The sequence below is a fragment of the Fusarium odoratissimum genome (assembly GCF_000260195.1).
Source record: "Fusarium odoratissimum NRRL 54006 unplaced genomic scaffold supercont1.2, whole genome shotgun sequence".
NCBI classification, from domain to species: Eukaryota; Fungi; Ascomycota; class Sordariomycetes; order Hypocreales; family Nectriaceae; genus Fusarium; species Fusarium odoratissimum.
The window spans coordinates 1,443,664-1,467,828 of NW_022158688.1; the positions used below are offsets into that span (position 1 = coordinate 1,443,664).

At 49.1% G+C, this 24,165-nt stretch overlaps 7 protein-coding genes across 12 annotated transcripts; 4 read left to right on the plus strand and 3 right to left on the minus strand.

The window, feature by feature from the left end:
* Nucleotides 1-68: 68 nt before the first annotated feature.
* FOIG_02124 (uncharacterized protein) lies at nt 69-4,914 on the plus strand. Of its 3 annotated transcripts, none has more exons than XM_031199261.1 (3): nt 69-1,352; nt 1,404-3,665; nt 3,717-4,914. In XM_031199261.1, the coding sequence occupies exons 1-3, from the start codon at nt 932-934 to the stop codon at nt 3,851-3,853; spliced, it is 2,820 nt and encodes a 939-aa protein (XP_031071298.1). In that variant the 5' UTR covers nt 69-931; the 3' UTR covers nt 3,854-4,914. The 3 variants fall into 3 exon arrangements, with proteins under 3 accessions (XP_031071298.1, XP_031071300.1, XP_031071299.1); XM_031199262.1 differs by having other exon boundaries at nt 145-1,352; nt 1,404-4,194; nt 4,262-4,914; XM_031199263.1 differs by having other exon boundaries at nt 69-3,665.
* On the minus strand, nt 3,961-9,939 carry FOIG_02125 (uncharacterized protein). Its single transcript, XM_031199264.1, has 2 exons — nt 7,623-9,939; nt 3,961-7,565 (listed from the first exon to the last, which is right to left on the minus strand). The coding sequence occupies exons 1-2, from the start codon at nt 7,768-7,770 to the stop codon at nt 5,524-5,526; spliced, it is 2,190 nt and encodes a 729-aa protein (XP_031071301.1). The 5' UTR covers nt 7,771-9,939; the 3' UTR covers nt 3,961-5,523.
* FOIG_02126 (uncharacterized protein) lies at nt 8,368-9,939 on the plus strand. The gene is made up of 2 exons (XM_031199265.1): nt 8,368-8,943; nt 9,072-9,939. Exons 1-2 carry the CDS (start codon nt 8,813-8,815, stop codon nt 9,499-9,501), a joined length of 561 nt encoding a protein of 186 aa, XP_031071302.1. The 5' UTR covers nt 8,368-8,812; the 3' UTR covers nt 9,502-9,939.
* Nucleotides 9,940-10,180: 241 nt separating this feature from the next.
* On the plus strand, nt 10,181-11,753 carry FOIG_02127 (uncharacterized protein). Its single transcript, XM_031199266.1, has 4 exons — nt 10,181-10,806; nt 10,864-11,148; nt 11,197-11,676; nt 11,734-11,753. Exons 1-3 carry the CDS (start codon nt 10,567-10,569, stop codon nt 11,473-11,475), a joined length of 804 nt encoding a protein of 267 aa, XP_031071303.1. The 5' UTR covers nt 10,181-10,566; the 3' UTR covers nt 11,476-11,676; nt 11,734-11,753.
* FOIG_02128 (60S ribosomal protein L37) lies at nt 10,841-12,874 on the minus strand. The gene is made up of 4 exons (XM_031199267.1): nt 12,665-12,874; nt 12,509-12,571; nt 12,266-12,337; nt 10,841-12,180 (listed from the first exon to the last, which is right to left on the minus strand). The coding sequence occupies exons 1-4, from the start codon at nt 12,666-12,668 to the stop codon at nt 12,035-12,037; spliced, it is 285 nt and encodes a 94-aa protein (XP_031071304.1). The 5' UTR covers nt 12,669-12,874; the 3' UTR covers nt 10,841-12,034.
* Nucleotides 12,875-13,245: 371 nt separating this feature from the next.
* FOIG_02129 (OPT family small oligopeptide transporter) lies at nt 13,246-17,681 on the minus strand. 2 transcript variants are annotated; one of them, XM_031199268.1, is made up of 4 exons: nt 17,447-17,618; nt 15,666-17,389; nt 14,721-15,618; nt 13,246-14,664 (listed from the first exon to the last, which is right to left on the minus strand). In XM_031199268.1, the coding sequence occupies exons 2-4, from the start codon at nt 16,212-16,214 to the stop codon at nt 13,712-13,714; spliced, it is 2,400 nt and encodes a 799-aa protein (XP_031071305.1). In that variant the 5' UTR covers nt 16,215-17,389; nt 17,447-17,618; the 3' UTR covers nt 13,246-13,711. The 2 variants fall into 2 exon arrangements, with proteins under 2 accessions (XP_031071305.1, XP_031071306.1); XM_031199269.1 differs by having other exon boundaries at nt 13,393-14,664; nt 15,666-17,681.
* Nucleotides 17,682-17,699: 18 nt separating this feature from the next.
* Nucleotides 17,700-19,984, plus strand: FOIG_02130 (ubiquitin carboxyl-terminal hydrolase L3). 3 transcript variants are annotated; one of them, XM_031199271.1, is made up of 3 exons: nt 17,700-18,036; nt 18,095-19,363; nt 19,433-19,968. In XM_031199271.1, exon 2 carries the CDS (start codon nt 18,528-18,530, stop codon nt 19,281-19,283), a length of 756 nt encoding a protein of 251 aa, XP_031071308.1. In that variant the 5' UTR covers nt 17,700-18,036; nt 18,095-18,527; the 3' UTR covers nt 19,284-19,363; nt 19,433-19,968. The 3 variants fall into 3 exon arrangements, with proteins under 3 accessions (XP_031071308.1, XP_031071307.1, XP_031071309.1); XM_031199270.1 differs by having other exon boundaries at nt 18,095-19,984; XM_031199272.1 differs by having other exon boundaries at nt 17,700-19,164; nt 19,316-19,968.
* The last annotated feature ends 4,181 nt before the right edge of the window (nt 19,985-24,165 follow it).

The following is a 24,165-nucleotide window of genomic DNA, read 5'->3' on the forward strand; positions in this document are numbered from 1 at the left end:
TGGAACCTCCTTGATGCCGAGTCGCTTGTTTTCTTTCGCGGCATAGCCAAAACCCTTTGAGAGAACAGGGCCCGGACAGCATTATTAAGGCCTAGGACCCTACAATACAGGCATTGATTCCCCTTAAGCCCTCGAGTCTCACAATTTATCCCGAGCGACAGGGGTTGGGGTTCAAGTAAGGTACCCGCATGCAGACTGGTACCTGGACAACCCCACTCAGAGTAACCTAGAAAACGGCCCTAAACGACAAGCCACTGGAGATTTAGCGCCCTTGCTCCACAAGCTTCCATTGAAGAACAACTGGACCTGACTGAATGGATGGAAACCACATGCACTTGGGGGCAGGTCACGTTGGAGGTTGGAGGCAACCTGACCTGCCTCTTCATGGATACCTTGAGCTCTTCCGTTTCGGATGAACCAAGCATAAAGGGTACCTTATCCCCCGTCCGCTTGAAATCTGCGCCGCTTGAAAGGCACTAATACTTGTCCTCAAATGAGCACTCCTTCGAACTGAGGTTATTCGATATTCCTATTGCGCCACCTCTGGTACCTCGTCGTTTCCACTTTCTTGTATCGCAAACGAACTTGGTCTCTTTGCCAGCTTGTACCATATCTTGCCAGCTACTTGCAGATTCGAGGACGCAATTATTCTTCTCTCATTATTTGTTAGTCTTTTTTGGGCTGGGATCATCGACAACTTGTCATCCTTTGTCTTGCAGTAGTTCCACGATCTGGACCGCCGATCACACACTTATTGGAAACCCAGTTGCTGAGGCTGAGGCACGCCATGCGACAGTGATTGAAACTCATTCTGCGCCGACCGATACTTAGAGCCTACAGCTTCCTTTGATTTCTGGTTCGGCAACCATTTGCACTATACGACAATCCAAACACAAAGTTTGTTCGTGTCGCCAACGGTCGAACCACACTCATGGCATACGAAGACGGCTATGGTGGCCAACAGCGACCTTACGGGGGCCAAGCACCACCTAGGCATACCCCGCGACAACAAGTCAATGCGCCGCCACAACAATATGGAGCATCACAACAGTACGACGAGTATCACCAAGACTATGGGTATGGCTCTGGACAGGATTTTGGAGGCCAACTTCAAGATCAGAATTATGGTAGAGGACCGCCCCCACAAGACCAATATGGGCGCGGTGGTAGCGTGATGCCCGGCCCTCGCGGAGGGCCCATTCCTCGTCCACAGACAGCTGATCCGCATCGTGGGCAACAGCGCCCTCCTCGAGTAGGCCCAATGCCAGGACCAGGTAGAGGCATTCCTAATGGACACCCTGGGCAAGGCGGAATACGCCCAGGACCATATGCGTCGAATTCGGATCCCACAGGTGAGTTTCAACCCTGATGTTAGGGCCCTCAGCTTACAATCGTATCCAAAGCCCGCCGCCATCCTATGAACACGCCTCCTATGAGTCCTCGAGACGGGCATTTCGGACACAAGCACGTGCCACAAGAGCGTGGACGAAGGCCAGACATGCCTTATGAGCAACAGATGGTTGATCAAATGTCGAATATGGATATGAACCAGAGACCGATGGTGCCAACGAATGGACGTACAAGTTCCGATGCCCAACGCAGTCAGGGCGAATATGGAAGACCGCCAGTGAATGCGGGTCGCGGACTCCCTCCGAGAGGTTATCCTCAAGGGGGTCCTCCACGGCAGAACCCAGGCTACGGAGCTCCGGATGGTTATGGAAATTATAACGATGGATATAACGGTGCTCGAGAGCCTCCTGCAGGTGGCTTTGGCCCACCGGCACGCAGCAGAACGATGCCTGTGGATGATATGCGACAAAGAGGCAACATGCCACCACCTCAACGGATGGACGCAATGCAATATAGTACCCCCGCTGGTCGAGGGATACCACAAAGACCTTCGACTGCTGGCGGTCACCGGGCACATCCCCAAAGGTCGTACACAGCTGGGCCACAAGGAGGCCCGGGAGGCCACTATAGTGGGGAGTATGATGACCGAAATGCATACCATAAACCATCAACAGCTTCTTATGACGAAGTCTACGATGCCTATTTCGACAATCAACGCAACAGCCACCCTGAATACGGGCCAGAATCCCAGCAAAACCGAGTCAGCCTGCCGGACTTCGATGCTGCACCAGCTCCAGGACAACGTAGTTCGTTCGAACAGTCAATGCGCCCTAGCAATGAACAGCCTCAGCGAGGAGCCCACCAAACAGCTGTCCTCAATCACGCCAAGTCACAACCAGTCCTTCGTCAACCTCAAACAGCCGTATTTGAGATGGCTGGCGATGTGCCAGACGTCCCTGCAGTCCCACCGGTTCCACCGATGAGCAACTACCAGGCTGCGTATGATCAGGATTATAACCAAATACCAGCCAGAGGACCTAGTGCACCAGCAGCTATGAATGGTGCCCGTACTAGTGGACCCATGAATCCGGATGGCCTTCCTTCACATCCCGCTCCTATCCGTCCGGGTCTGATGCAAGATTCAATGGTTCATCTGGGTAATAAGCCAGCTCCTGTCCGAAACTACGGAGTCTCTACGCCAGCCCCTCAACCTCAACCACAACCTCAGCCTCAGCCACGACAACCCCAGTATCAACAGCAGCAACGGTCGCCACCCAGGAACAACAGCCAACGGCAGCCGGCCAGGGACGAAGGCCCTGTTACCACACAAGAACTAGAACATCTCAGAATGCTGATCAAGAACAACTCGAGTGACCAGGACTCAGCATTGAGACTGGCCAAGAAGTTGGTCGAAGCTGCTGACGTCTTGGCACCTAAGATGCCAGACCCTAAGCAACGCACAAGGGCACGCGAGCGTTATCTGATCGACTGCCATAAGATTCTTAAAAAGCTGGCCAACGCCCAGAATCCAGACGCCATGTTCCTCCTGGCAGATTGTCTCGGCCGAGGTCTCTTCGGTGATAGCGATCATAAGGAGGCTTTCACTCAGTACCAGTCTGCTGCAAAACTTGGACACCCTGCAGCAGCTTATCGAACTGCAGTGTGCTGCGAGATTGGCCATGAGGAAGGAGGCGGTACACGTAAGGACCCGATGAAAGCAATTCAGTGGTACAAACGTGCTGCAACTTTGGGTGATCCTCCAGCAATGTACAAGGTTGGAATGATCTTATTGAAAGGGCTTCTTGGTCAGCCTAAGAATCCCAGGGAAGCGGTGGGATGGCTGAAGCGGGCTGCAGAGCGAGCAGATGGAGAGAATCCACACGCACTACACGAACTCGGCTTGTTATACGAATCAGCCCAACCGAACGATGCTATCATTCGAGATGAAGCATATGCATATAGTCTATTCCTTCAAGCTGCCGACCTGGGATACAAGTTTTCGCAGTATCGACTTGGATGTGCTTTCGAATATGGATTGCTTGGCTGTCCGATCGACCCGCGACAGTCTATTCAGTGGTACTCAAAAGCTGCCACACAGGAGGAGCATCAGGCAGAACTTGCGCTCAGTGGCTGGTATCTCACAGGCAGTGAAGGTGTACTAGGACAAAGTGACACTGAGGCTTACCTTTGGGCCCGCAAGGCTGCCATTGCCGGCCTTGCTAAAGCCGAATATGCCATGGGATACTTCACAGAGGTAGGTATCGGTGTTCCCCCAAACCTGGAGGACGCAAAACGATGGTATTGGCGAGCAGCCGGTAAGTGTCATAGAATCATATTTGTGGACAACAACTGACAACAGTGCACAGCCCAAGATTTCCCTAAGGCTCGTGAGCGCTTAGAGGATTTAAAACGCGGCGCAGGCAAGAACGGCGCGCGCCAGCGTGAGCGCATTTCCCGTAGCAAGATGGAGAGACAACAAGAAGGCGATTGTGTCCTTATGTAAACTACACAGTTGCATCCCGTCTTGCCCCATACACAGGTCGAGGGATGAACATTACTTCAATGAAGCAAGCGGGACACGAATCGATGCCTTGCAAGCACAGACAAGGGTTTCAGCCCCTAAGATGTATGAATTAAAGAACGGGCGTTGGAAATGGTGTCTTGGGATTAGCGTTGATTGCATATGGCGCAGATATATACCATCAGGAGCATTTCACAAAAACATCAGCATTTTGCACAAAATTGTCCGAGTATAAAAGGAAAAGAACAAATGAAGAGAACGCGCTGCTGTTCCTCGTTTGCTACAAGAACACAAAACACACTATAGGCCCAGAGGATCCTGAAGTATAGCTTATTCCCGCAACGCCGACTTGTATTTCAAGTTTCTCGCTAATGTGAAATTATTTCCCAGTCTAATCATTCCTAATATTCATCCTTCAGCAACAAGAACTTGGTTAGACCACGGTGGGGAGTTTATCTCTCAGGAAGCGCCATAACATGCATCATCGGACTGACAAACACCAGCTTGCCACCTTAAAATGGTATTATGAGTGTGATGCACGGTATATGCGTCCCACTACTTTGAGCTCTCAGCCTCGATTTCATTTTGATATCAAAAATTAATCAGCGGCTTGGTAATCGCGGTCATTATCCGCCAAACCGTTGCCTGAGCATTCGAGCTTAGATACAGACGAAACTGGCACTTTTACGCGCAAGATGGCGGTGTTTCGTAATGATTCACATGTACTTCAGTATTATTTCAAACTTTGTTATCATGGTGTACATGAAATGGTAGGCAATGAGTTGATCATGATCACCTGAGAAGTCCTCCAGAGAGGCTATGGTATCGTTTGATGCGGGGTGTGTAACTGTAATCAAGCTTGATCGTAAGAAGTTGGCATCGCTCGGAGACTATTGCGTCGTGTGCTCTAATGAGCTCTTTCTTTTCCAAACAACGCTCTTCGAGCCGTGAGCCACTTATCGTGGTTGATGATCTGAAATCTGGAGGTTGAGCATCAGGGGGTAAACAGAAATAAATAGGCAGCGTTCGGTTAATGATACTTGATTCTAAAAATTCTAGCCCCTTGTCAGAACTCGTAATGATCAAAACTAATCCTATAATACTTAATTACCTTAAAACGTTGCTGGCTCAGGGCGTATCCCTTGCGTATAGTAGGGGAGAGCCTCTAAACGCCATTTAGTCGCGACATCACCTGATGACTTCTCATTATTGTGCTTGTCAGGTCTGTGCATGTGACGAAAGTCGATAGGGGTAGACTCCAGCTACATGTCCCGCTGCATTGTGGTAAGTTCAGACCGGAATCATGTGGAGGGCATTCATCAAGGTAAAGATGTGGGAAGCAGCTGTCAAACGGCTTAGGCTAGTCGCTTATTGCTTGAGGTTTTAATAGAAATCACCAGCGACAGATGAATAAATGAATGCCCAAGTCTGTTCTCAATAATACCACTAACCGCCATCTTAACTAACAAAAATAATCATTCTAATCATGCTGGGTCTTGGTGGTCAATGCAATAGCACTCGCGTGCCAGGCCATATGTTGTAAGTAATAACAAAACAGACAAACTCCGTATCGTCAAAATGAAGGATCATGCGATGCGCTGTTTGTCTCATGCAGTAAAGGTGTCGAAACTCCAAGCAATGCCCATTTGAAATCAGAACTTCTCCATCAAGTTTGCTCGAACTGTCCACATACGTGCCCTCTTGCCGTAAATGTACATAGGAATTGTGCACAGCATTAAAAGCAGTTGGATTATACCAATCCAGATATACACCTTCTTCGGGCCATCGCCATGCAACCAATGCGTAACGAAGAGGCTGAAAACAAGTCCATGCAAGATATTCTTCGAAAAGTTAAGCGTCACCAAAGCCTCTCCGGCGTATTGGCGATAGCTGTCCACGCAGAATGTGATGGATGTAGTTGATCCAAGTGAGCACCCAAATGACACAACTCCAAAGAAGAAGGTAGGAACCATCCAATGATCTTTTTCTTCTGCCGACCAGCCAAAGCCCATTAGGCCTATGCATGTGCTGATAAGGATGGGAAGGGCCATGACAAGACGGAACTCGGGCTCGTAGAGACCGCCGTTACGCCTCGACATGATCTTGACGATAATGTCACTGACCTTGCCAGCCACGCCAGTTCCCAGGATACCACCGATAAAAGGCGAGATATACACTAAGCCTGTCTGGAGCGCGGTGAAATTATAAGAATCTTTATCGCGGTATATCATGGCAATCGACTCAGAGATGACGATAAGCCAACCCACAGAACAAGCATACACGGCAGCTGACCAGAGGACCGCTGGGTATGCGAATAGAATGAAAGGGCGAACCATGACCTTGAGCCAGCTATCACTGTTCAGCCTTCCATGCCAGGGCTTAAGCTGTTGAACAAAGGATTTTGGAGGCTGTTGACGGAGGTTGTGTGTGTAGGCCTGGATCTTGGGCGGGCCCTGGAGCCGCGAGGCATCCAACTTCTCATTCTCCAGGTTTGGTCCCAACTTGAAAGACGCACTGATGGACTCACTTCCAGTCGTGCTACCGACATCACCTGGGGAAGATGGGTTTTTGTCAGACGAATGGACTACCGCCTGAGGCGAAACTGGAGTCACAGGTGCTGCGGCCTCTTCAGCAGCATCACCAGACTCAGCAAATCCAACATGGAGGTCCCGGCCTCGATGAAGAGCAGCAGGTGATTGGCGTCCATCTTGAGTATGGCCTGCATCTGCGAAGTGCGCTCCAGGCTCACCCTGGAGTAGCCCCTCTCCGCCAGTTTGCGGAACCGCATGACGAGATGAGAGCCGGCGAAGAAAACTTGGCCGCTTGGATGGATGCTTAGGCCTTGCATGGGGGGTGCGATCCCAGAAGGTTTCCGGGACAAACAAGAAGAGAAGTACAGCACCAAAGGCAATGATCATGGCCAAGATCCAAAAAACCCAGCGCCACGAGAGACCGCCAATGATGACGGCACTGACAAGGGGAACCAGGTTCTTGCCGCCAAGCAAAAGAAGAGTATAAATACCAATCCGGTAGGCTCTCTCATGGAGGAAGAAGATTTCGGCAATTGTGGCTGATGGAAGGCATTCAACAGGGCTAACAGCAAAGCCTTGAAAGACTCTGGCCGCGAGGAGAGAATTAAAGCTTGGAGACCATGCTGCCCAGAGCGATGTCCCAATGAACAGGATTGCACTGCCCAGATATACTGGGCGTTTGCCCCATAGAATAGCGGTTGGTGAGAACACAACGGAGCCGAGGCCCATGCCCATCATGTAGAGTCCGGTGGTCAAAGCGACCCTCTCGACATCAACGTCGTATGTCTCTGCAACGTCGGTGAAGCCAGCAGCGATGAGGGGAGTTGTGCCGCCGCCGAGCATACAGTAGAAACCGAGCGACAAAAGAGCAATGTCTCGTTTCCAAGCGGGCCAGTTTAAAGGATCATTTCCTGATTCTTCAGGCTGTGGTTCTAGGATGATAGCCCCGTCGCTTGTTTTCTTCTTGCCGTCACTCTCGTCCGCGGGAGCATGACTCTCCGCTACTGAGGCAGCAGCTGCCGCCGCTGCTGCTGCTGATGAGGCTGATGTCCTTCGCGTATCAACAGGAAAGCCAGCAGGAATAGATGAATGAGAGGTTCTGGCGTGCACATTTCGCAGACCGAGAGGCTCATTACGATGTGATGCCAGCAGAAGCACGGAACCTATAACGTGTCAGTCTTGCGAACTTGAGATAGAAACACGGGAGCTTTTGAGCTTACCTGGAACTTCAATAGTCTTTTTATCGTTCAGAACACCCATGCTCCATCTGGAAGGTCCGTACGATTCATCTGGCCTGGCACCGGTAGGTCCGCCGCCGCCGCCCAGGAAGCGCCGCCACCTGGGCACGTTTGGTTTCTCTGACTGCATAAGGAGGACTTTCTCAAGCCAGGATACAAATGAAAATTGGTGTTTTAAATATCACTTCTGACGTGTTCAGAGGGGTTCTCGATGGAAAGCTCGTGGATCGAGGGATAGACCTTGATGGGTATAATCTAGAAGTTGGACATGTTTTGATTGTAGGTGCCAAGTGGATAATGATATAGAGGGTAAACAAAGCTTCTTATGCAGGGTGCGTCTTCGACGAAGGAGAACAAAGTGAGGCTGAGAAGAAAATTCTAGGTTAGGGAGATTGGATGATGGATGATGGAATTTGTTTATAGGTGAGTGTGATCGAGATGGGAAGCCAGTTAGTTTCGTCGCGAAGCAATGAAAGGCATCAGGGTCTAAACAATTGTGGAGTTTTTCAAGTCGTCACCAGCTGCAAGCCATATGAAGGGTATATGGCAAAAACAAACGTCGGCCTGGAATCATACAATCGGGGGGGAAAAGATCAAGAAAAGATGCCACTCCGGCTCTCTGTGAGGAATATATCCTCGCAAAGAAACAATGCGCGAGGAGGCGGTAGGATATAAGTATCCATGCTTCTCCTGGATAAGGGACTGGCACTACTCGACGGATAACGCGAGTAAGGTTAACGTTGGATCACCAGGCTCAACTCCACTCCCATGCCTTTAGGCCTGGTGACAAAGGATCCATCATCCTGTTGGCCACTTGGCGGGAGCGGCGGCAGTGCCATAACTAACGACGATTCCAGGTTAAACCAAGTTTCACTTCTGTAGATGCTGCACGCGTGACCGACTTATGTTGTTTTAACGGCGTCCCGTGCGGTCTGCAGCATCTCTCTGCAAGCTCACCACTGGCCCATCTCACTGCAGCCGCCCCAGTAAACAATGCATCCCCCACCTGGTGAAGGGTCCTGTCGCTAGATCATTACATCATTTCTGGCATGGGCGTCTTACCATGTCTCACCTCCAAATCCTCGCTTGAATTCCATTCTACCGAAGCATTTTAGGTTCGATTGCGCATTCAGCTTTGGCCATTGAGGCCGTAGTTCATCTCGAAGATTATAATGCACACAATCACTTTACGCCCTGGGCTCCGCCCTCTCTGTAATAAGGCACAGACGATACCTCGTTCATTCCAGCGAGCCTTAATCTCATCGACTACATCGCGACAAGCCAAGAACCAGATACACGTCCCGTAAGTCAAATTGCTTGCTTTGATAGATCACATGTCTCCGCACATGTTCCCCCCTTGCAATCCATTTGTCGATCGCTGTCTTTGTCTCCCTCTGCCGAGAAATAGCTTGTCTGTTGACCGCCAGCTAGTATCCGCAACAATGACTCTTTCTCAACCTACCTTTCACTCTCGACATCGTCCCGGACCCCCCTGCTGACCCTGTGGACCGCCTCATGGTGCTCAACCTGCAAAGTCGTAAGCCCTCTCATCAGAGATCTTGTCGAGTCTGGCGTTGGCGAGGAGGAGGGAGGCGTGTCTCTCGCGACTGTTGAGTTTGATTCACCGGATATCATGTCAGGAAGTCCCAACTTAGCCATGACTTACATGATCACCAGCATTCCCACGCTCTTAAGTTTCGACGGTGGGGAGGCACAAACAGCGACCAAGCTATCGGATGCCAGAAGGCTCGCCGACAGGGAGTTTCTGAAGGAATGGATTCGAACTGAAGCCAGGAGACATGGTGGCCGTGGAGGTGGAGGAGGCGGATCGTCTATCTTTGGAGGTCTGTTTGGCAAATAAGGCAACATCAATCAAAACTCATCAATGATCTGTATAATAGACGCGGTTCCAGGATATTTTCCGCCTTCTGAACCATGGCAACAATATCACAGCTAGATATCTTGAAGCTCACGGTATCAATAACACCCATCACAGATGCTCGAGCAACACTACCATGTCGGGCCGGGAGACAGGTATCTGTTGCCTAGAATCTACTCGCTTCGAATTGTTGACATGCTCCTCATTACTCGCTCTCGGCCACTTTACCCAGTAAAAGTAGTACCACAGAGAGGGACGTGACGGGGTTCATTAGGTCAAGCCCGCATCATATCCTAGAGCCTGGTACTTGGCCTTTGATACTGGCCGTACACACAAACGCCAAGGTTGATATCTCTTCCTGAACTTGGTCCTTATCTGGGGGATGTATTCGTTACCTTAAATCTTGGTTGTTGTTAGGCCGAATGAAAACTGTCGATCCAAAGGGAGCCTTGACCGTCGTTGAGGTCCTAGAATCCATGGATAAATTTGTGTTATAGGAAAGTCACCAGCTGAAGAGTTGCTTAAACTCCAGTCTTAAGGAGGGGGGTGAGATGGGAAGTTAGACATAGCATACCATCTTCTTATGAGCGCTAGCAGGCTTGAGAATTTTGTTAGTCTTGATGGCGATGGTACTCTATAAAGGAACAGTTCGTCCTGGTACGGCGAGGTTGAACATTCCCTCCTAGAGATTAGAGCACAGAATTCGCGATGTGGTGAGTGTTCAGGTTAAATTTGCAATGATTTTCAGCTTCGCCCCTCCTTGAACGGTCAAGTATGTGTCATGTTGGTCAACCGTAATGAGTCAGATGGAAATGAACTTCTTCCACAGACTCCTACTTGCTCATATTCCAGATTGGAACAGGATTCTTCACACATTTACTTCATGGTTCAAAGGATTTCCAATACGCGGTAGTTAAGAGTTGATTTTGCCTATCACCCACGGGTTCCTTTCGCTCCACTAAGCACTGAATTTCTCGCACAGTGCCACTGAATCCTCAAAATATTTTGTATCATCCCAATAATTACCTCGAATATTTCAATCCCAAAATGGCTTCTACTTCACGGATACCTCATCTTTTGGAGCCCTACATCTCTCTACCTCCAGAGTCCTCGCTCAATCTTGTCACCAGCGTGCTTGGTGCAAGCGCGAACTGGCTGGTTCTGCGCCATGTGTATTCATACCTGAGAGGTAGTACAGATGGGGATGAGAGCGCCAAGGACACAGGCGTCGTACTGCTGAGCTTCATGAGAGATGGTGCCTTTTGGAAAGAGGGCGCTACAAAATTGGTAACAAGTTCACAAATCAATGGACCATCTGTATAGGGAAATACTGATATTGGCCAGGGCCTTGATTTAGATGCCCTAAGCAGAGCAGGACGCTTCACATTCATCGACGGTTTCTCAGGACTCTATGGTGAAGCTAAGACCGGGGTGCCAGGCACACAAAAAGAGAGAACGCTTCGGAGTACGAAGCTTGCAGACATCAAAAGGGAAATTGAAGGTGCTATCGCGGATTTGCGTGCGTCGCGTAAGATCCTTGTTATCGACCAACTTGATGCGCTTCTCGCTGTCACCGATGACTCAACCACAAGTCTCACGCTTCAAGACGCCGTTCTTAGCCTACGCAGTGTAAGTTTCGGCTTAGAAGAAGTGCGTCACTCACTAAATCCTTCGCAGCTTGTTCACAGTACGCTACTCACTCTGTCAGCCGACATGCCTCTTGTTGCTACCCAAGTTACGAGGCTTGAGCGAGAGCACGCCAGCCTCGTGCTTTCTTCAGCGCATGAAGCTGACATGGTGATGGCCCTACGGATGCTTGATACAGGGACAGCGAGGGATGTCAGTGGTGTAGTGCGTATTACAGGACCTGGAGCAGAGGGCTTGGGTGGTGCTATTGAGTATTTATATCATGTGGTTGCGGACGGTGGGGTTAAGGTCTTTGAAAGAGGGACATGATGAATGCGAAATAGAAACCAAAATCAAAGTCAAGAGCAACCGTCGTGGCAGTTGCGAGAACGTTAATCTCAGAACCGCCGCTTGAGAGCCTTTGAGTTTACAGGTCATACCTCATTCAACAGGGTATCATGCACTAGAACGCGGATTTCCATGACAGACGAATAGAACTTTTCCTCACAAATGTCCACTCAATCGCCACAGGTACGTTCATGCAGAATCAAGATGCCATTTCAGAACCTCGTAACCGAAACCCTATAGAATCTCAGAAGAGCAAAAGGGTTCTTTTTTTTACTTCCTTGCTCAAACATGTAAAACACCATGCCCATGCTCCAAGCCGCACCTTTACGCTCCTTTCATCCACGAACCGACAAACACGACCGCCCGTCCCAATCACCACCCTAACTCCGGTTCCAACCAGATTGTCCTTGGGTCTAGGCTCATGCTATGAGCCGCCATTGCTGTTGTGTGTTCTCGAAGGAGCGGGTGTTCTAACGTCCGTGGTGGAAGAGGGGTAGGCCGGAGAGGTGGTGGAAGGGATCAGAAGGGATGCGGTCCCCATTTAGGCCTTCTCAGCGGTAGCGCCTCGAGCGCCCTTGGGGGTACCAGTCTGGAAACCGTTCTTGAATCGTCGGGACACATCCTTGAGGTAGCGAGTGCGGCCAGTACCGACGGTCTTTCTTCGCTTAGCCTTCTCGGACCAGTTGTCTGTCGATGCAGTCAGTAATGCTGTCCAAGAGCGTCGAGTACTCGATATCGGTTTGTCGACGCCATCTGTGAGAAGTTCACATACACTTGCGGATCTTGGCAGCAGGGTAGCCGCAAGAAGAGCACTCATGCTTCTGAACGTGAAGAGAGCGGCGACCTATTTGAGATTCCATCAGTATTTCCGTCCACTTTGATGTTTCCAAGCCCCGCCGTTCAGAGATTCCTCGATTCGCGCATCGTTTATTTTCGGCGTCGGCTTTATTTCGAATATCCGTTGCACAGATCGAGGGCTGTCTGAACAGCGAGACAAGAGGGCATAAGAACTAACCGCATCGTCGGCACAGGGTGTGCGTCTTGTTGTGACGCTTACCGAAGCTGGAGGTACCCTTCGCTGTTGAGACGCATTAGCAAAAACTCTTGTAATCCTCTCGGGAGAAGTATCGTCTGCTGTCGTTTCGCGAGCAGCTGACGAGCGGCGACGTACTCATCTTGGCTGTGGTGTTTGGGCGGTTAGTTGAATGGCGATCGAGAAATTCTCAATTTGGGAGACCTATTTTGGCGAAGCGAATTTACAAAGGAACGGGATGTGTGTGGGCGATTAGACAGATGGTCATGTGATTTGATTTTTCGCAGTTATGTTGGGTCTGAAAGGACCAATTAACAGCGACTAAGGTTGTTGTGTGAGCCCTAAAGGGATGACAGCTACCGATGATTTGGTGGGTGCGCAGCGGCACGTGATGGCTTAAACACCCACCAAACTTAGCGTCTTTGTAAACAGAAGTGCTGGGTTGGGCGTTGAGTTTCTCGTGTCCTCCCTTTGGAGGCTTGGGAGGATGCAAATGCATATAAGTGCTTTGCTGTAAGGTATTGATGGACTAAGTAAGGTACCTAAGATAAGTATAGGCAGTACCTTACTAGGTAGATGCCTTGTAGATGCCATCTCCAGGTCTTATGTAAGTGTTGCCAGAGGAGGGCGTAAAGTGGAGGAGATACTATCTAAGGTACTATATGCCATATAAGAGGGAAGGTATAATACAATAGGCAGGAACGTCCTCTTAAGCTGTCTTACTTTGACTTTCTTCTTTTCTTTTTTCCTCTTGGCTTTTTAATATAAGAAACAGTATGTCAATTATCTCATATTTTATTTTTACTCTCTCTTCCCCTTGCCTATAATGCATATCCTATGTAGCTGCCAGTGCAGTATTAATAGAATCCTAGCTTCCACTGATTGAGTCTTGTATAACAGTTACTTCGTAAATAAAGCCCATCGGCTCTGAACGACAATATGAACATCAATCTTAATTGAAGGTACAGCTGTAATTCAAATGCTCGTAAATTTCCACTTGTATCCAACCAGCTTCTCCCGAAAAGTCCGTGAACATTAATCATCATTGAGGTATCTCGCACGTGTAGTAAGAAACATTGCCAAGTAACAAACAGCCTAGACCATAACGCCTCGAAATTCCTTCAGTTATTCAAATCTTTCTTCCCAAAACCATTCCCATGAACGACTGTTTATAAGATTGGTTACTTAGTTCCAGGTTGAAGGTCCAATAAACGAGCCCTTTGGAACTGTCTTCGAGACCGCCGTGGTCTTCCAGTCCATCGTCTCCAAAGCGCCATAGTTACCCCACCAATTGGGGGGAGAAGCACTCGTCAGGTACAAGGTGAAGAAAATCACCATCGTTGACATGATGAGGCCACAATCCAGTGCCGCCGAAGTGACGTAGTTGTACTGGAGCCACCAGCCCGTGTATCTTCTCTTGACGAAGCGGTTGAAGAATGCACCGACCATGCCCCAGCAGAGGTAAATATATACAGAGGCTGGGGGCAACATACCAGCACCACCGTAGATAAGGGGGGTGCTGACGTATCGCCAGATTGAACGAGGCCACTTGCGGGCCAGCAGCCATGTGATGATTGGTGTGACAGCACCGACCAGCCAGAACCACTGGAGCGATGAGTAGATTGAGCCATGACTGAATATACGCGCGGGGCCGATGGCTCCCCAGATAACAGAGGCTGTGTAGAAGACGCGACCACCTGGGCAGGTATAGTTGTTGGGCTGGTCAATCGCACAAACGTCAGGAATGTGTCCCAGTGCCCAGTTCATCACGCAAATCTGTACAATAGCCGACCAGATTGAGGCAACCAGCTGTGATGAAAACATGACTCTGGGAGGGACCTTCATGTAGTGACCAAGCTTGAGATCCTGTGCAAAGTAAAGTGCCTGGCCCATGCAGATGTAGCCGTAATTCTTGAACATCATCATGGCCATAGGGCGACCAGGAACCATGTAGCCAATGATGAACTCAGTCAGAACATTAAGACCGAGCTGGATATTGGTGATAGCCTGAACAACACCGATAGGGATCAACCACAGCACGGGAATGAGGAGGCAGATGAAGTACGCCCAGACGGGGAAGCCAGTTGGCCAACCAGCAATCACGCCAATGGAAATAGCAACCATAACGATGAAAAGAGCTGATGAGTGTCAGTATGAAAAGGTATTGGGTTTGTTACAATGACACCAAACTTACTCGCATACCACCAATCCTCCGCATCTCGGTACTTCTTCATCAATCGCATGTGAACGTCATCCTCCTGATTGCGGGCCAGCTTGAATTGTCTCCAGATCTCATGTCCATGGTAGAGCACAACATGAACAACAACAGCTGTAACAGCTGCAAAGGACAGACCGTAAGAAAGAGCAAACTGCGTCGGTAGGAAGAGTGGCGAGTACTCCTTGTAGGCTGTTTCGTTGAACTGGAAGTTGTTGTCGAGGATTCTCGTAACATTGTAGATGGCGCCTGTGTTGTCGTAGGACTCGGATGACTGGACTGGGAAGTAATCCGCATACCAGGTACCTGTAAAGTGGATGCCCATTGAAATGCAGATGAAGAAAACAATGATACCCAGGAGAACGTTCGCGATGGCGTGGAAAGGTGGGATCAGAGGGGACTGTAGGTAACCGCTGTACACGGTCCAATCGAAGGATGTAGGCATCAAGCCATAGCCGGTCATGCCACCAAAAATCTTGTTGACTGTGACGTTGTGGGGTGCAAGCCAGCAAACCCAGGTGAAGTAAGAAAGACCTTTGAAGATCCAACCTGGGAACCAGTACCAAACAAAACCTCCAGCTCCGACGATTAAGAACCATCTATACCGTCCCATCTTCCAGCCATTGGTCTTGGTAGGGTCCGAGCCGGAGTGATCGTGAAGCGTATAGAACAAGGCACAATTGACCAAGTCAGTGGGCCAGATCATAGCAGCCGGCCACACCAGAAAGCGACGGGCAAGTCCAGCCAATCCATATCCAGTGCAAAGAGTCGTGATGCCAAATAGGATCTGGAAAGCCCAGCCAAACTTTTGGCCGTAGAAGATTTGCTGCGCGAGGAGTACATCAGTTGCGTAGAGAACACCGCCACCGTAGGCCGCCTATTCGAGTTAGTGATGCTTATGAGGAAGAGGAAAACTGCGCATACATTGGACATGGCGACAATTACCACATGCTCCTTGTAGTTGAATTTACCGGGCTTGAGATTGAATTTGAGACCGAACAAGGTCCATTCTCGATCAGGCATGATCAAGTCCCAGCCAAGACCTAACGGATAGGCGACAAGCTGGACCACGTAGGTAGTGACTGTAACACTGGGGTTTCGCAACGAGAAGAGCATATTCACGCCAGAACCGATGGTGCAAAGAATCAACCCGATAGTCCAGGCACGGATGGTGTTGGCAGGGACATCAACATCGTAGTTTCGGACGACAGATCGGACTTCGGGATAGGGACTGTTGTCCTCCATGAGCGCGTGCTCAATCTCAATCCCCTTCTCGGCATTTCCAGTCGCGATAGCGGCGTCGACATCTGTGAGGTCATCGATGGGCAGATTGGGATCGAACTTGTGAGACTTCTCGAACTGCTGTAGATTCTCGAGGTAATCACGACCGGAAGCGGAGACGGTCTCGAGAGGGCCGGGGATTGGAATAATATCCTCGGCCTCGTGGCGTTTGCGAAAGAGAGACGGCGCCATGATAATTGATACCCTCTGCTCGAGCAATGGATTGTTTCAGCGACAGCGAACCGACGTCGACGCGTGGTTTGAAGCCCGCTATGATAGCGACAACAACAACGGGCTTGGTCTTGTGGTATTGAGAGACGATGTTGAAGCGAAGGAGAAAGCCGACAGCGGCTGCTGCTTTGCAGATGTGGTTATACAGCCTGGGACCAGTACGGGGGGGGGGATCTCAGCCCCAAGAACAAGGAGGGCCTAAGACTGAGGAGAAGTGTCGCTCCCCGCGAATCGCACATTGACACTCGATGTTGTACTCAAGCAACAGCCATTAAAACCCGGTGCTAGACGACTTTGGCCATAGTGCGATTGTTCGTGCAATGCTATCGCGGGCGACGGCACAGTTGGATCTAGACCACCTTCTCAATCAGGCATGGGCTCGGGCTAGACCTTGTCGACTGCAGACTTCGATGGCCCCCTGTGGTTCCTCAGTCTGAAAATTCGGACCTTTTGTTGAAAAAGCAGCATCTTTTGGTTCGTTGGTATTCTTGTTCGATTCTTTCGAGGCGGCAATGTGCAGAGTCGCCAAGTGTTTTAAAACATTTCAGCGATCATAGTAGCTCGGCTCCTCTCGACTTCGGCTAGGTTTTCCTATCACAACGGCAGCCCAGCACGCCTAGGACGCCCTGTTTCTCCTGGATGTCACATCAGGCATTGGCACGCCATTGTGTTATCTTATTCACCCAATGAACAAAGGCCCTGATGGCGTTCAAGCCTTCGGAGCGCTGCTTATCTCCAGCCTCTCCGGGGTTAGCCTCGGCCCACAAGATAACCGTGATGTACGTGAGAATACAGCGACTGGTGTGTGTGTCTCAGCGCCCAGCCTGGCACTTTTGTCAACATAAACGGCTCGACCGGCTGTCAATCATGCTGAGAACGTCAAACGATGGGTAATTGCTTCCCTATCCTTGATCGATTCAGGGTCCAACCAGACTTCAATTCCCTCCTGAACCATGATGCCGGATTCAAAGTCCTAGAGCCAGAATCCTTCTGGAATCTCGAGGGTTGAAGGTTGGTGGAATCTACCATGCATGGATCATTCCAGGACCTCTGCTCGTTTCGTCCTTTCAACTTGCTCAGCAGATACCGCATGTCGAAAGGTCCAATCTTTGATTTGATTGTCCCACCGAATTGACCTGGAAATCAGTTTCTTGCAAAAGGTCCTTTGTGAAGGCAAAGATGGTTCCATTTACCTCTGATCAGCCTCCATCACGTGGCGAACTTTTGTTAACTTATGCTCGGCTCACATCCATTGCAACCAGAAATGATGGAACCTTTGATCAGACCACTGAAAGCTCTTGAAATCTCTGCCGAAAATTCCAACTCAGGGTTCGTCATAGTCAAGAAAAACTATGAAGTGGTTTCGGGCAAAACGATGGAGAATATTGAGGCCTTTTGTCGAATGATATATTAAATTGAGCCTGGCGAACTGTACTCCGTAAAGACCCACTGAATTTAACCACACCTGAAGTTCATGTGTAAGTGAACTTTGACAGAATAGAGGTTTTCTTCTTCCGTCAACAACCACAAAGCTATCACCAAATGTGCCTAAAGGGCGCAATTGCCGAGAAACATATATGTACTCTGATTGGTTGCTCTTTGTATACATAAGGTACACAAGCCAATTTTTGTCGTTTTGTCATACCGTACATCTTGCCGACAGTGGATAAAGATAGGTAGCCATTGTAGTGGAAGGGAGCATTGGATCACGACAAATTATTTCCAGCGATTCATAAGTGCAAACAAACAGGCTTTCAAGTCATTTCAGGTTCCATATTCGAAGGTAGTGTCAACTACGACGTCTTCCCTTGGAAGCCAGTCACCACTAATCATCGCCAAAGACTTGATGGAAATACAAGATGGATAATCTTGTTCTCTATTGCTTATCCATCACGACTTCGCAGACAAATACCTACGTAGCGAGACTTTCCACGTTGTGTCAACCATTACCGTAGCGATATGTACCTAGGTATCAATTCGCTTTATTCGCTTTGCCATTGGCATTAACTCCTACAAATCACACACACTCGAGTTTGTGTATATGTGTTTGTTTCCTACAGCGGCAGCTTGTGTGGAAGCCAACTCCAACAGATGACGCACCGCTGCTGCCTACCTAGGTACCTTCACTTCACAGCAGTGGAGGCTATCGTTTCCTTCCACTCCAGCCAACTCTACCTACCTTTTCAATAAGTAAGGTAACCTCACGGAAGCAATCGTGGGGTAGACATCTTGCAAGGTGCATCTAAACTCGCCACTACCAAAACGTCCGGCATCATGTCAACAACACCAGGAGTTTCCTTCAGAAAGGACGGTACAAAGACATTCATTCCGCTCGAAAATAATCCAGAAGTTTTCACCAAACTCATTCATAAACTGGGCGTTTCCGAGAAGCTCGGTTTTTACGATGTCTACAGCATTGACGAGCCTGAGCTGCTTGCCATGATCCCTCGTCCAGTTCATGCTCTGGTCTTCATCACTCCTGCACCTATGTGGGCGCGCGTTCGTGAGAACGACCCAGGTTCAAATGAGCTGAGTTACGATGGCTCTGGTCCAGACGAGCCAGTTGTGTGGTACAAACAAACTATAGGTCACGCTTGCGGTCTCATTGCTCTCCTTCACAGCGTGAGCAACGGCACAGCCAAGAGCTTCATCAACACAAACTCGATCCTCGATAAGATTCTTAAGGAAACACAAGATCTCAAGCCTCTCCAACGCGCCAATCATCTCTACAACTCGATAGAGTTGGAGAAGGCTCACATGGCTGCTGCAGTGACAGGTGACACTATAGCCCCTGCGAGCGAAGAGCCTAGCGGATATCATTTCATCAGCTTCGTTAAAGGCCAAGATGGTCATTTATACGATCTTGAAGGAGGTTGGGGAGGCCCGGTTGATTGCGGCACATTGGACGATGGTGAGGATCTTCTCAGCAATAAGGCATTGGAAGTTACTGTCAAAAGATTTACCAAAGCTGCTGAGGGGAATCTTGAGTTCAGTATCATCGCACTGGCAACCGTTCCAGATGGCGCCTGAATAAAGATCCATGGAAACCGACTGGTCACAAGAAAGCAATGATATTAATGCATCTTTTACACCGGGCTTTCTCTTGTACGGTGGGTATCTCCTACGTGCCTGTCCTGGAGCATCAACTGATCTGATTGAATTTTCTCTGTGACACTCAGATAATCCCAAACCTGCCTAGGTACATATTGGAAGTCTTTCGGGATTGTGTATCTGGTCTTTAGCGCCTAATATTTCACGAAGGCCGTTGCGCAATAGAGCGAGTTGGTGCTTTCACAACTTGAATTTGTTACACCAGTCCTATGCATAGATTTATCTGCCTGTTGTGGCAGTTCCTTACCTGTGTTTGTGTTTCAATGAGACGCCGGCGTACCCATCATATGGATCATTCACGTCAGACAGTGACTCGTGAAGTGGACTAACGACAGGAGACGTTTCAGGCGATACATACATTAGATTGTGTGTATTCAGCAGCCCGTTTTTCACTGTCCCTAAAAGGTCTGCGTCCGACACTTGACTCGAAACTCCTCTGGGCTGTGGTAGTGGTTCAATGTTGAAGGTTGAGGCAAAAGAATTACATTTTATGGTGTCGAGTGCCTGCTTTGGTTGAGGGGAGATTCTCTCCGCTTCATATTGCCCAGATTGGATGGCCAAGTGACTATTCTCACCTAGCTAAACTGTATGTCATTGATATCAGATCGTAACCCTTCTCATGCTTTAGATAAAGTTCAAGGGTGTTGGCTTGTTCTTGTGAGATACTCAAGGGTGTGTTGTTCCAATCCTTCACTCTAGCAATTATTGTCACATGACTAGTGAGGACATTATTCAACCTTCTCTAAGAGTCGAGAACTCTGAGATAAGTGTTTCTCAAGTCGAAGAGCAAAGGATGCACAAGGTTGGTGCAGAGTGCATTCTTGACTCAGAATTGAGTCCGGGTCCGAAGTCTCCACGGCCATACGCATGAGAAACCCTTCTTCATGTTGACTATGTTGACGACGCCTTGACTCAACGAGCAGAACTGCATCGGGCATAATCTTCGGTCATGATTGAGTGAACCCCTAGCTGTCTGTGTTCACCCTCTTCTTTCGATAGGGATTCGGAATTTTAACATTGCATTATCTGACGTTCGTCTGTTGACTTCATCGTCGAATCCATGCATGAGTGTCCCGACCAGCTTGTGAACAACCATATCTTAAATATCGTGGTCCTAACAGCAATCATTGTCTCTTGTTTTGGCTGCTTATTTCACTCCCAGTGGTAAATTTGGTAGGAGGATGGCGCATTCTGCAACGAGTTTTCGGAACGCGGCAGCACACCTGTTACATATATTATCGGGCATGCAAGTAGCCGGTTGACACATTGTGAATCACACGCACGAGGGCCTTCAACCTTCCGAGTTCTGTCCTTTCTGTCCTACAGTAATATTCTAGTACGTTCTCTAATTGCTCTTATCTTGCCGGTGCTTGTTCCGTTACTCAGATACAGCATGATATCCATGTCTCATTGGTTGATTCACCGATAAGTGTAGCAATCCAAGCACGACAAATGACTTGCCAACGCGGACTATAGGCTCTCATGGTTTTCTTTTATTTGTTGTGGCGGATCAGAGTTAACTTGTTAACGACTCGATTTGCAACCCCATAGACTATTCGTAGTACAATGCAGCCTCTAGCCCGGGTAGTCTCGTACAACGACGAGTGCGGCTCTTTGTTCGAATCGGAGACAATGTCTCAGCCTTTAGCTGCTAGCATCATTCATTCGACTGGTTACGATAAGCTTGGGGGTATAAAGAATAACCATGATCTCTTGTGAGGGATTGCAAAAGGTCTGGTACTAGACTGAGCGACCAGAATTGCAGTGGACAACCCGACAGTTCAGCCGGGAACTGGAACATCCACACGTAACGCTCGAAGATACACGTCTTCCTGCGGTTGCAGTGCAGTGTACCAAGTAGGTGCTATATAGTGTATATGTATACATGCGAAGGACTTATAAGGTGAATGGTTATATGATCTTATGAGCTGCGCTTACCCTGCAGGCAACTAATTCTGTAGGTTTGGCACATAGGCTTAGGTACACCAGACCTTAGTTATACGGGGGTTAATTGTTCCTTATGCAAAGGCCACTTATGTGATTGGATGTCGGATTTGACACAGCATTCACTTGGCAGCGATACCTAAGGTAGGCTGCAAGTTGGGCCATCTGCACGTACTCGGGAGCATAACCAAATATCACATCATTTACCATGCACAACGTCGTTTGACGGTGAGCATGCGGCAGCACAGTACTAGCTTTGTGACTTGTCGAGGATTTACATGTATGCTGGTCACTTTGGAATAGGAGTCGTGATTCCAATGGTCCCAACAGTCGTCGATCTTTACACACCTCATCAAACAGCTTGTCTCGCTCGGGTGCTTTAATTAGACATCAGGACATACCACAGCCAGATCCAGCTCAGCGAAAGGTACATACACACAAACATGACAAACATATACATAATTAGCAGCGGAGCAGATAGCTATATTTTAACATGACGATGTCTTGACGGCGGGATCACGGACAGCACACCAGAATATGCGAGATGTTGGAAATCCCATGTCGACCAGCCGGTTGATGGCCCCCTGCGATGTCAAATTTAGCACACGCCCCATGTTCCTTAGCTACTGGGTCTCTCCATCCACGGCACAACGTTAACCAGGATGATATGATTAACTTGACGAGATAGACCAAGAAGTACTTAACACCATTCAGCCTTGCGCGCTTGTTCGGACAACCTAGATGCCGAGGACACACTAGATCGGAGTAAAACGCCCGTCGAACTGAAGCGAGCACGATTTCTGCAAGTGAGCATGAAGCTATTGTCGAGGATGGATATAAGGAGTGACAGTCAATTAGCGGCAGAGTATCCAATAGTATCCAAGAGAGGTGCCTTTTCAGCACCCAGTTTTAAGCGATGACTACCCACCTAATGGAAGCGAGTATGGATTTGCACACACAACGGGCGTATATCCGTTGTAGATCACCCTAAACAATGGTGTCTGAACTTTTCGAGATCGCGATGAGGGATCTAGCTTTCCTCCGTGACACTGGGTCGTTTATGGAGTTGCTGGCACCCAACTAGATATATTTTATTGAAGGGATCGTCAATAGTCCACCTGGAGCAGTGATGACCCCCAGAACCGTGCATGGTGAGAACCCCTGGATTGACGGAAATAATACATGCATCGTACCGTGACGCCGTTGCCTTGAACCTAGTAGCTTCCATCAGCCTTCAGGAAGATTTGTGAAATGAGGAGCTGCGGCAGACGATCCAACTGGAGACGAGAGGGCGCTTTTCTAACAGGGATCACCTTGACTTTGATCTCGCCAAGCCAGTTGTATGTGGAAGCGAGCCCGAAAGGATAGGTAGATGGATCCATCACCATGAATAAAGGGAGAGCCTGACAGACTTTCATTCATTCCTCTCGAGGCGGGCGAGATTAGGCACGGATGCAACAAGCTTGCCCAAATCTTTAGCACAATGCCAAGTATCGGTGTGTATTCAATATTGTTCAATGGCGCTCTGTAGTCTGCATATCGTCAGCTCATCAAGGGTTTTTTTGTTCGCTGCACGTCTCAGTACATCCAATAGCTGACGCCGGTAGCCGGCAACAACAACTTGCCAGGTAAGCCCGGCAGATCGACGATGAGGTTAGAGGAGAATAACATGACTGGTCGACTTACAGCGGATCAAGCAAAATCACTAAGGCGACTAGCTCGAACGGTCTATCCCGGGGCATGGAAGCGTATTTGAAGAGTAGCCTCATTCGGCTCAGCGCTGAGCCTCGTCACCAAAATAGGAGTGGCTTCGTGGCGCGCACGTTGGGAAAACGTCCACTACTCGGTCTATACCCCTGACCCTGGCCTCCTTAGTAGGCCGAAAACCACAAACTCGTCCCATGTCCATTTCACCGTCGTGCCAAAAGGGCTCGAAAAGTCTGGCTCTTTTCGGCGTTACGTCATCGATTATGTAGTCGCGGGAAAGAAACGCCGGGCCATCCGGAGTGTTAGTTTACATGGATTTCGCTTGTATCAGAACCTCTTGTTCCTAAACAAAGAAATTTCTGATCTAGGCAGTAGGAAAACTTCCTCTTAGCGCCAGAAAGAAATGGGATGGGAGATCATCAAGAAAAGCTTGTTCACTCTGTGTCAGTACGTGTTAATACTTAAACCACACTCGGCGACACGTACTCCTCAGTGGATGGTGACGGAATGTGGGTTCATTTCTGCAAGGTACGGCGCAATAAGACAGGGGGGATGTGTTTCCAGGATTCGCGATCGATCTAGGTAGGGAGTTGGCAGCAGGTACCTTTTAGGTACTGTTTCTTTCGACGCCATAGGTAACTCTGAAAGTCCGCACTTCGTTGTGAGCCTCAGAGATTGTTGAGCGACTTCCTGACCAAAGAAAGCCTTACAAGCTCCATCAGCAACTTTTGTCGCCAAGACAGATGAGGACTAGGACTAACCATTTTCTGCCAAGTAGCGGGCTGCTATCCAGCTTGGCGCTGCGGGAAGACAAGTTTAACCCCTGATGGCCCTGGCAATTGAGCCATGGCGACGGAGAAGACGCGTATCAAGGTCACTGCTCCGTGGGATGGGATTTGTAACTGAAGTTATTTTTGCTTGGAGATGGAACAACTCCATCCCTCTTCCGGCATAGAGTTTGAGGCGACGCCGATATGGTAAGACGGGTTCTTGAATTCTGCGTTATCTGGTTTGTATAGCTGTTGGTCGAACTACCTAGAAAGACAGTTCCCTAGAATCCTTTGCAGGACTTCAATTCAGGTATGGAGGAGGATATGCGATGCACATCGTATTTTGACGATAGGATAGGATTTACCTGACCGAAAGTTAT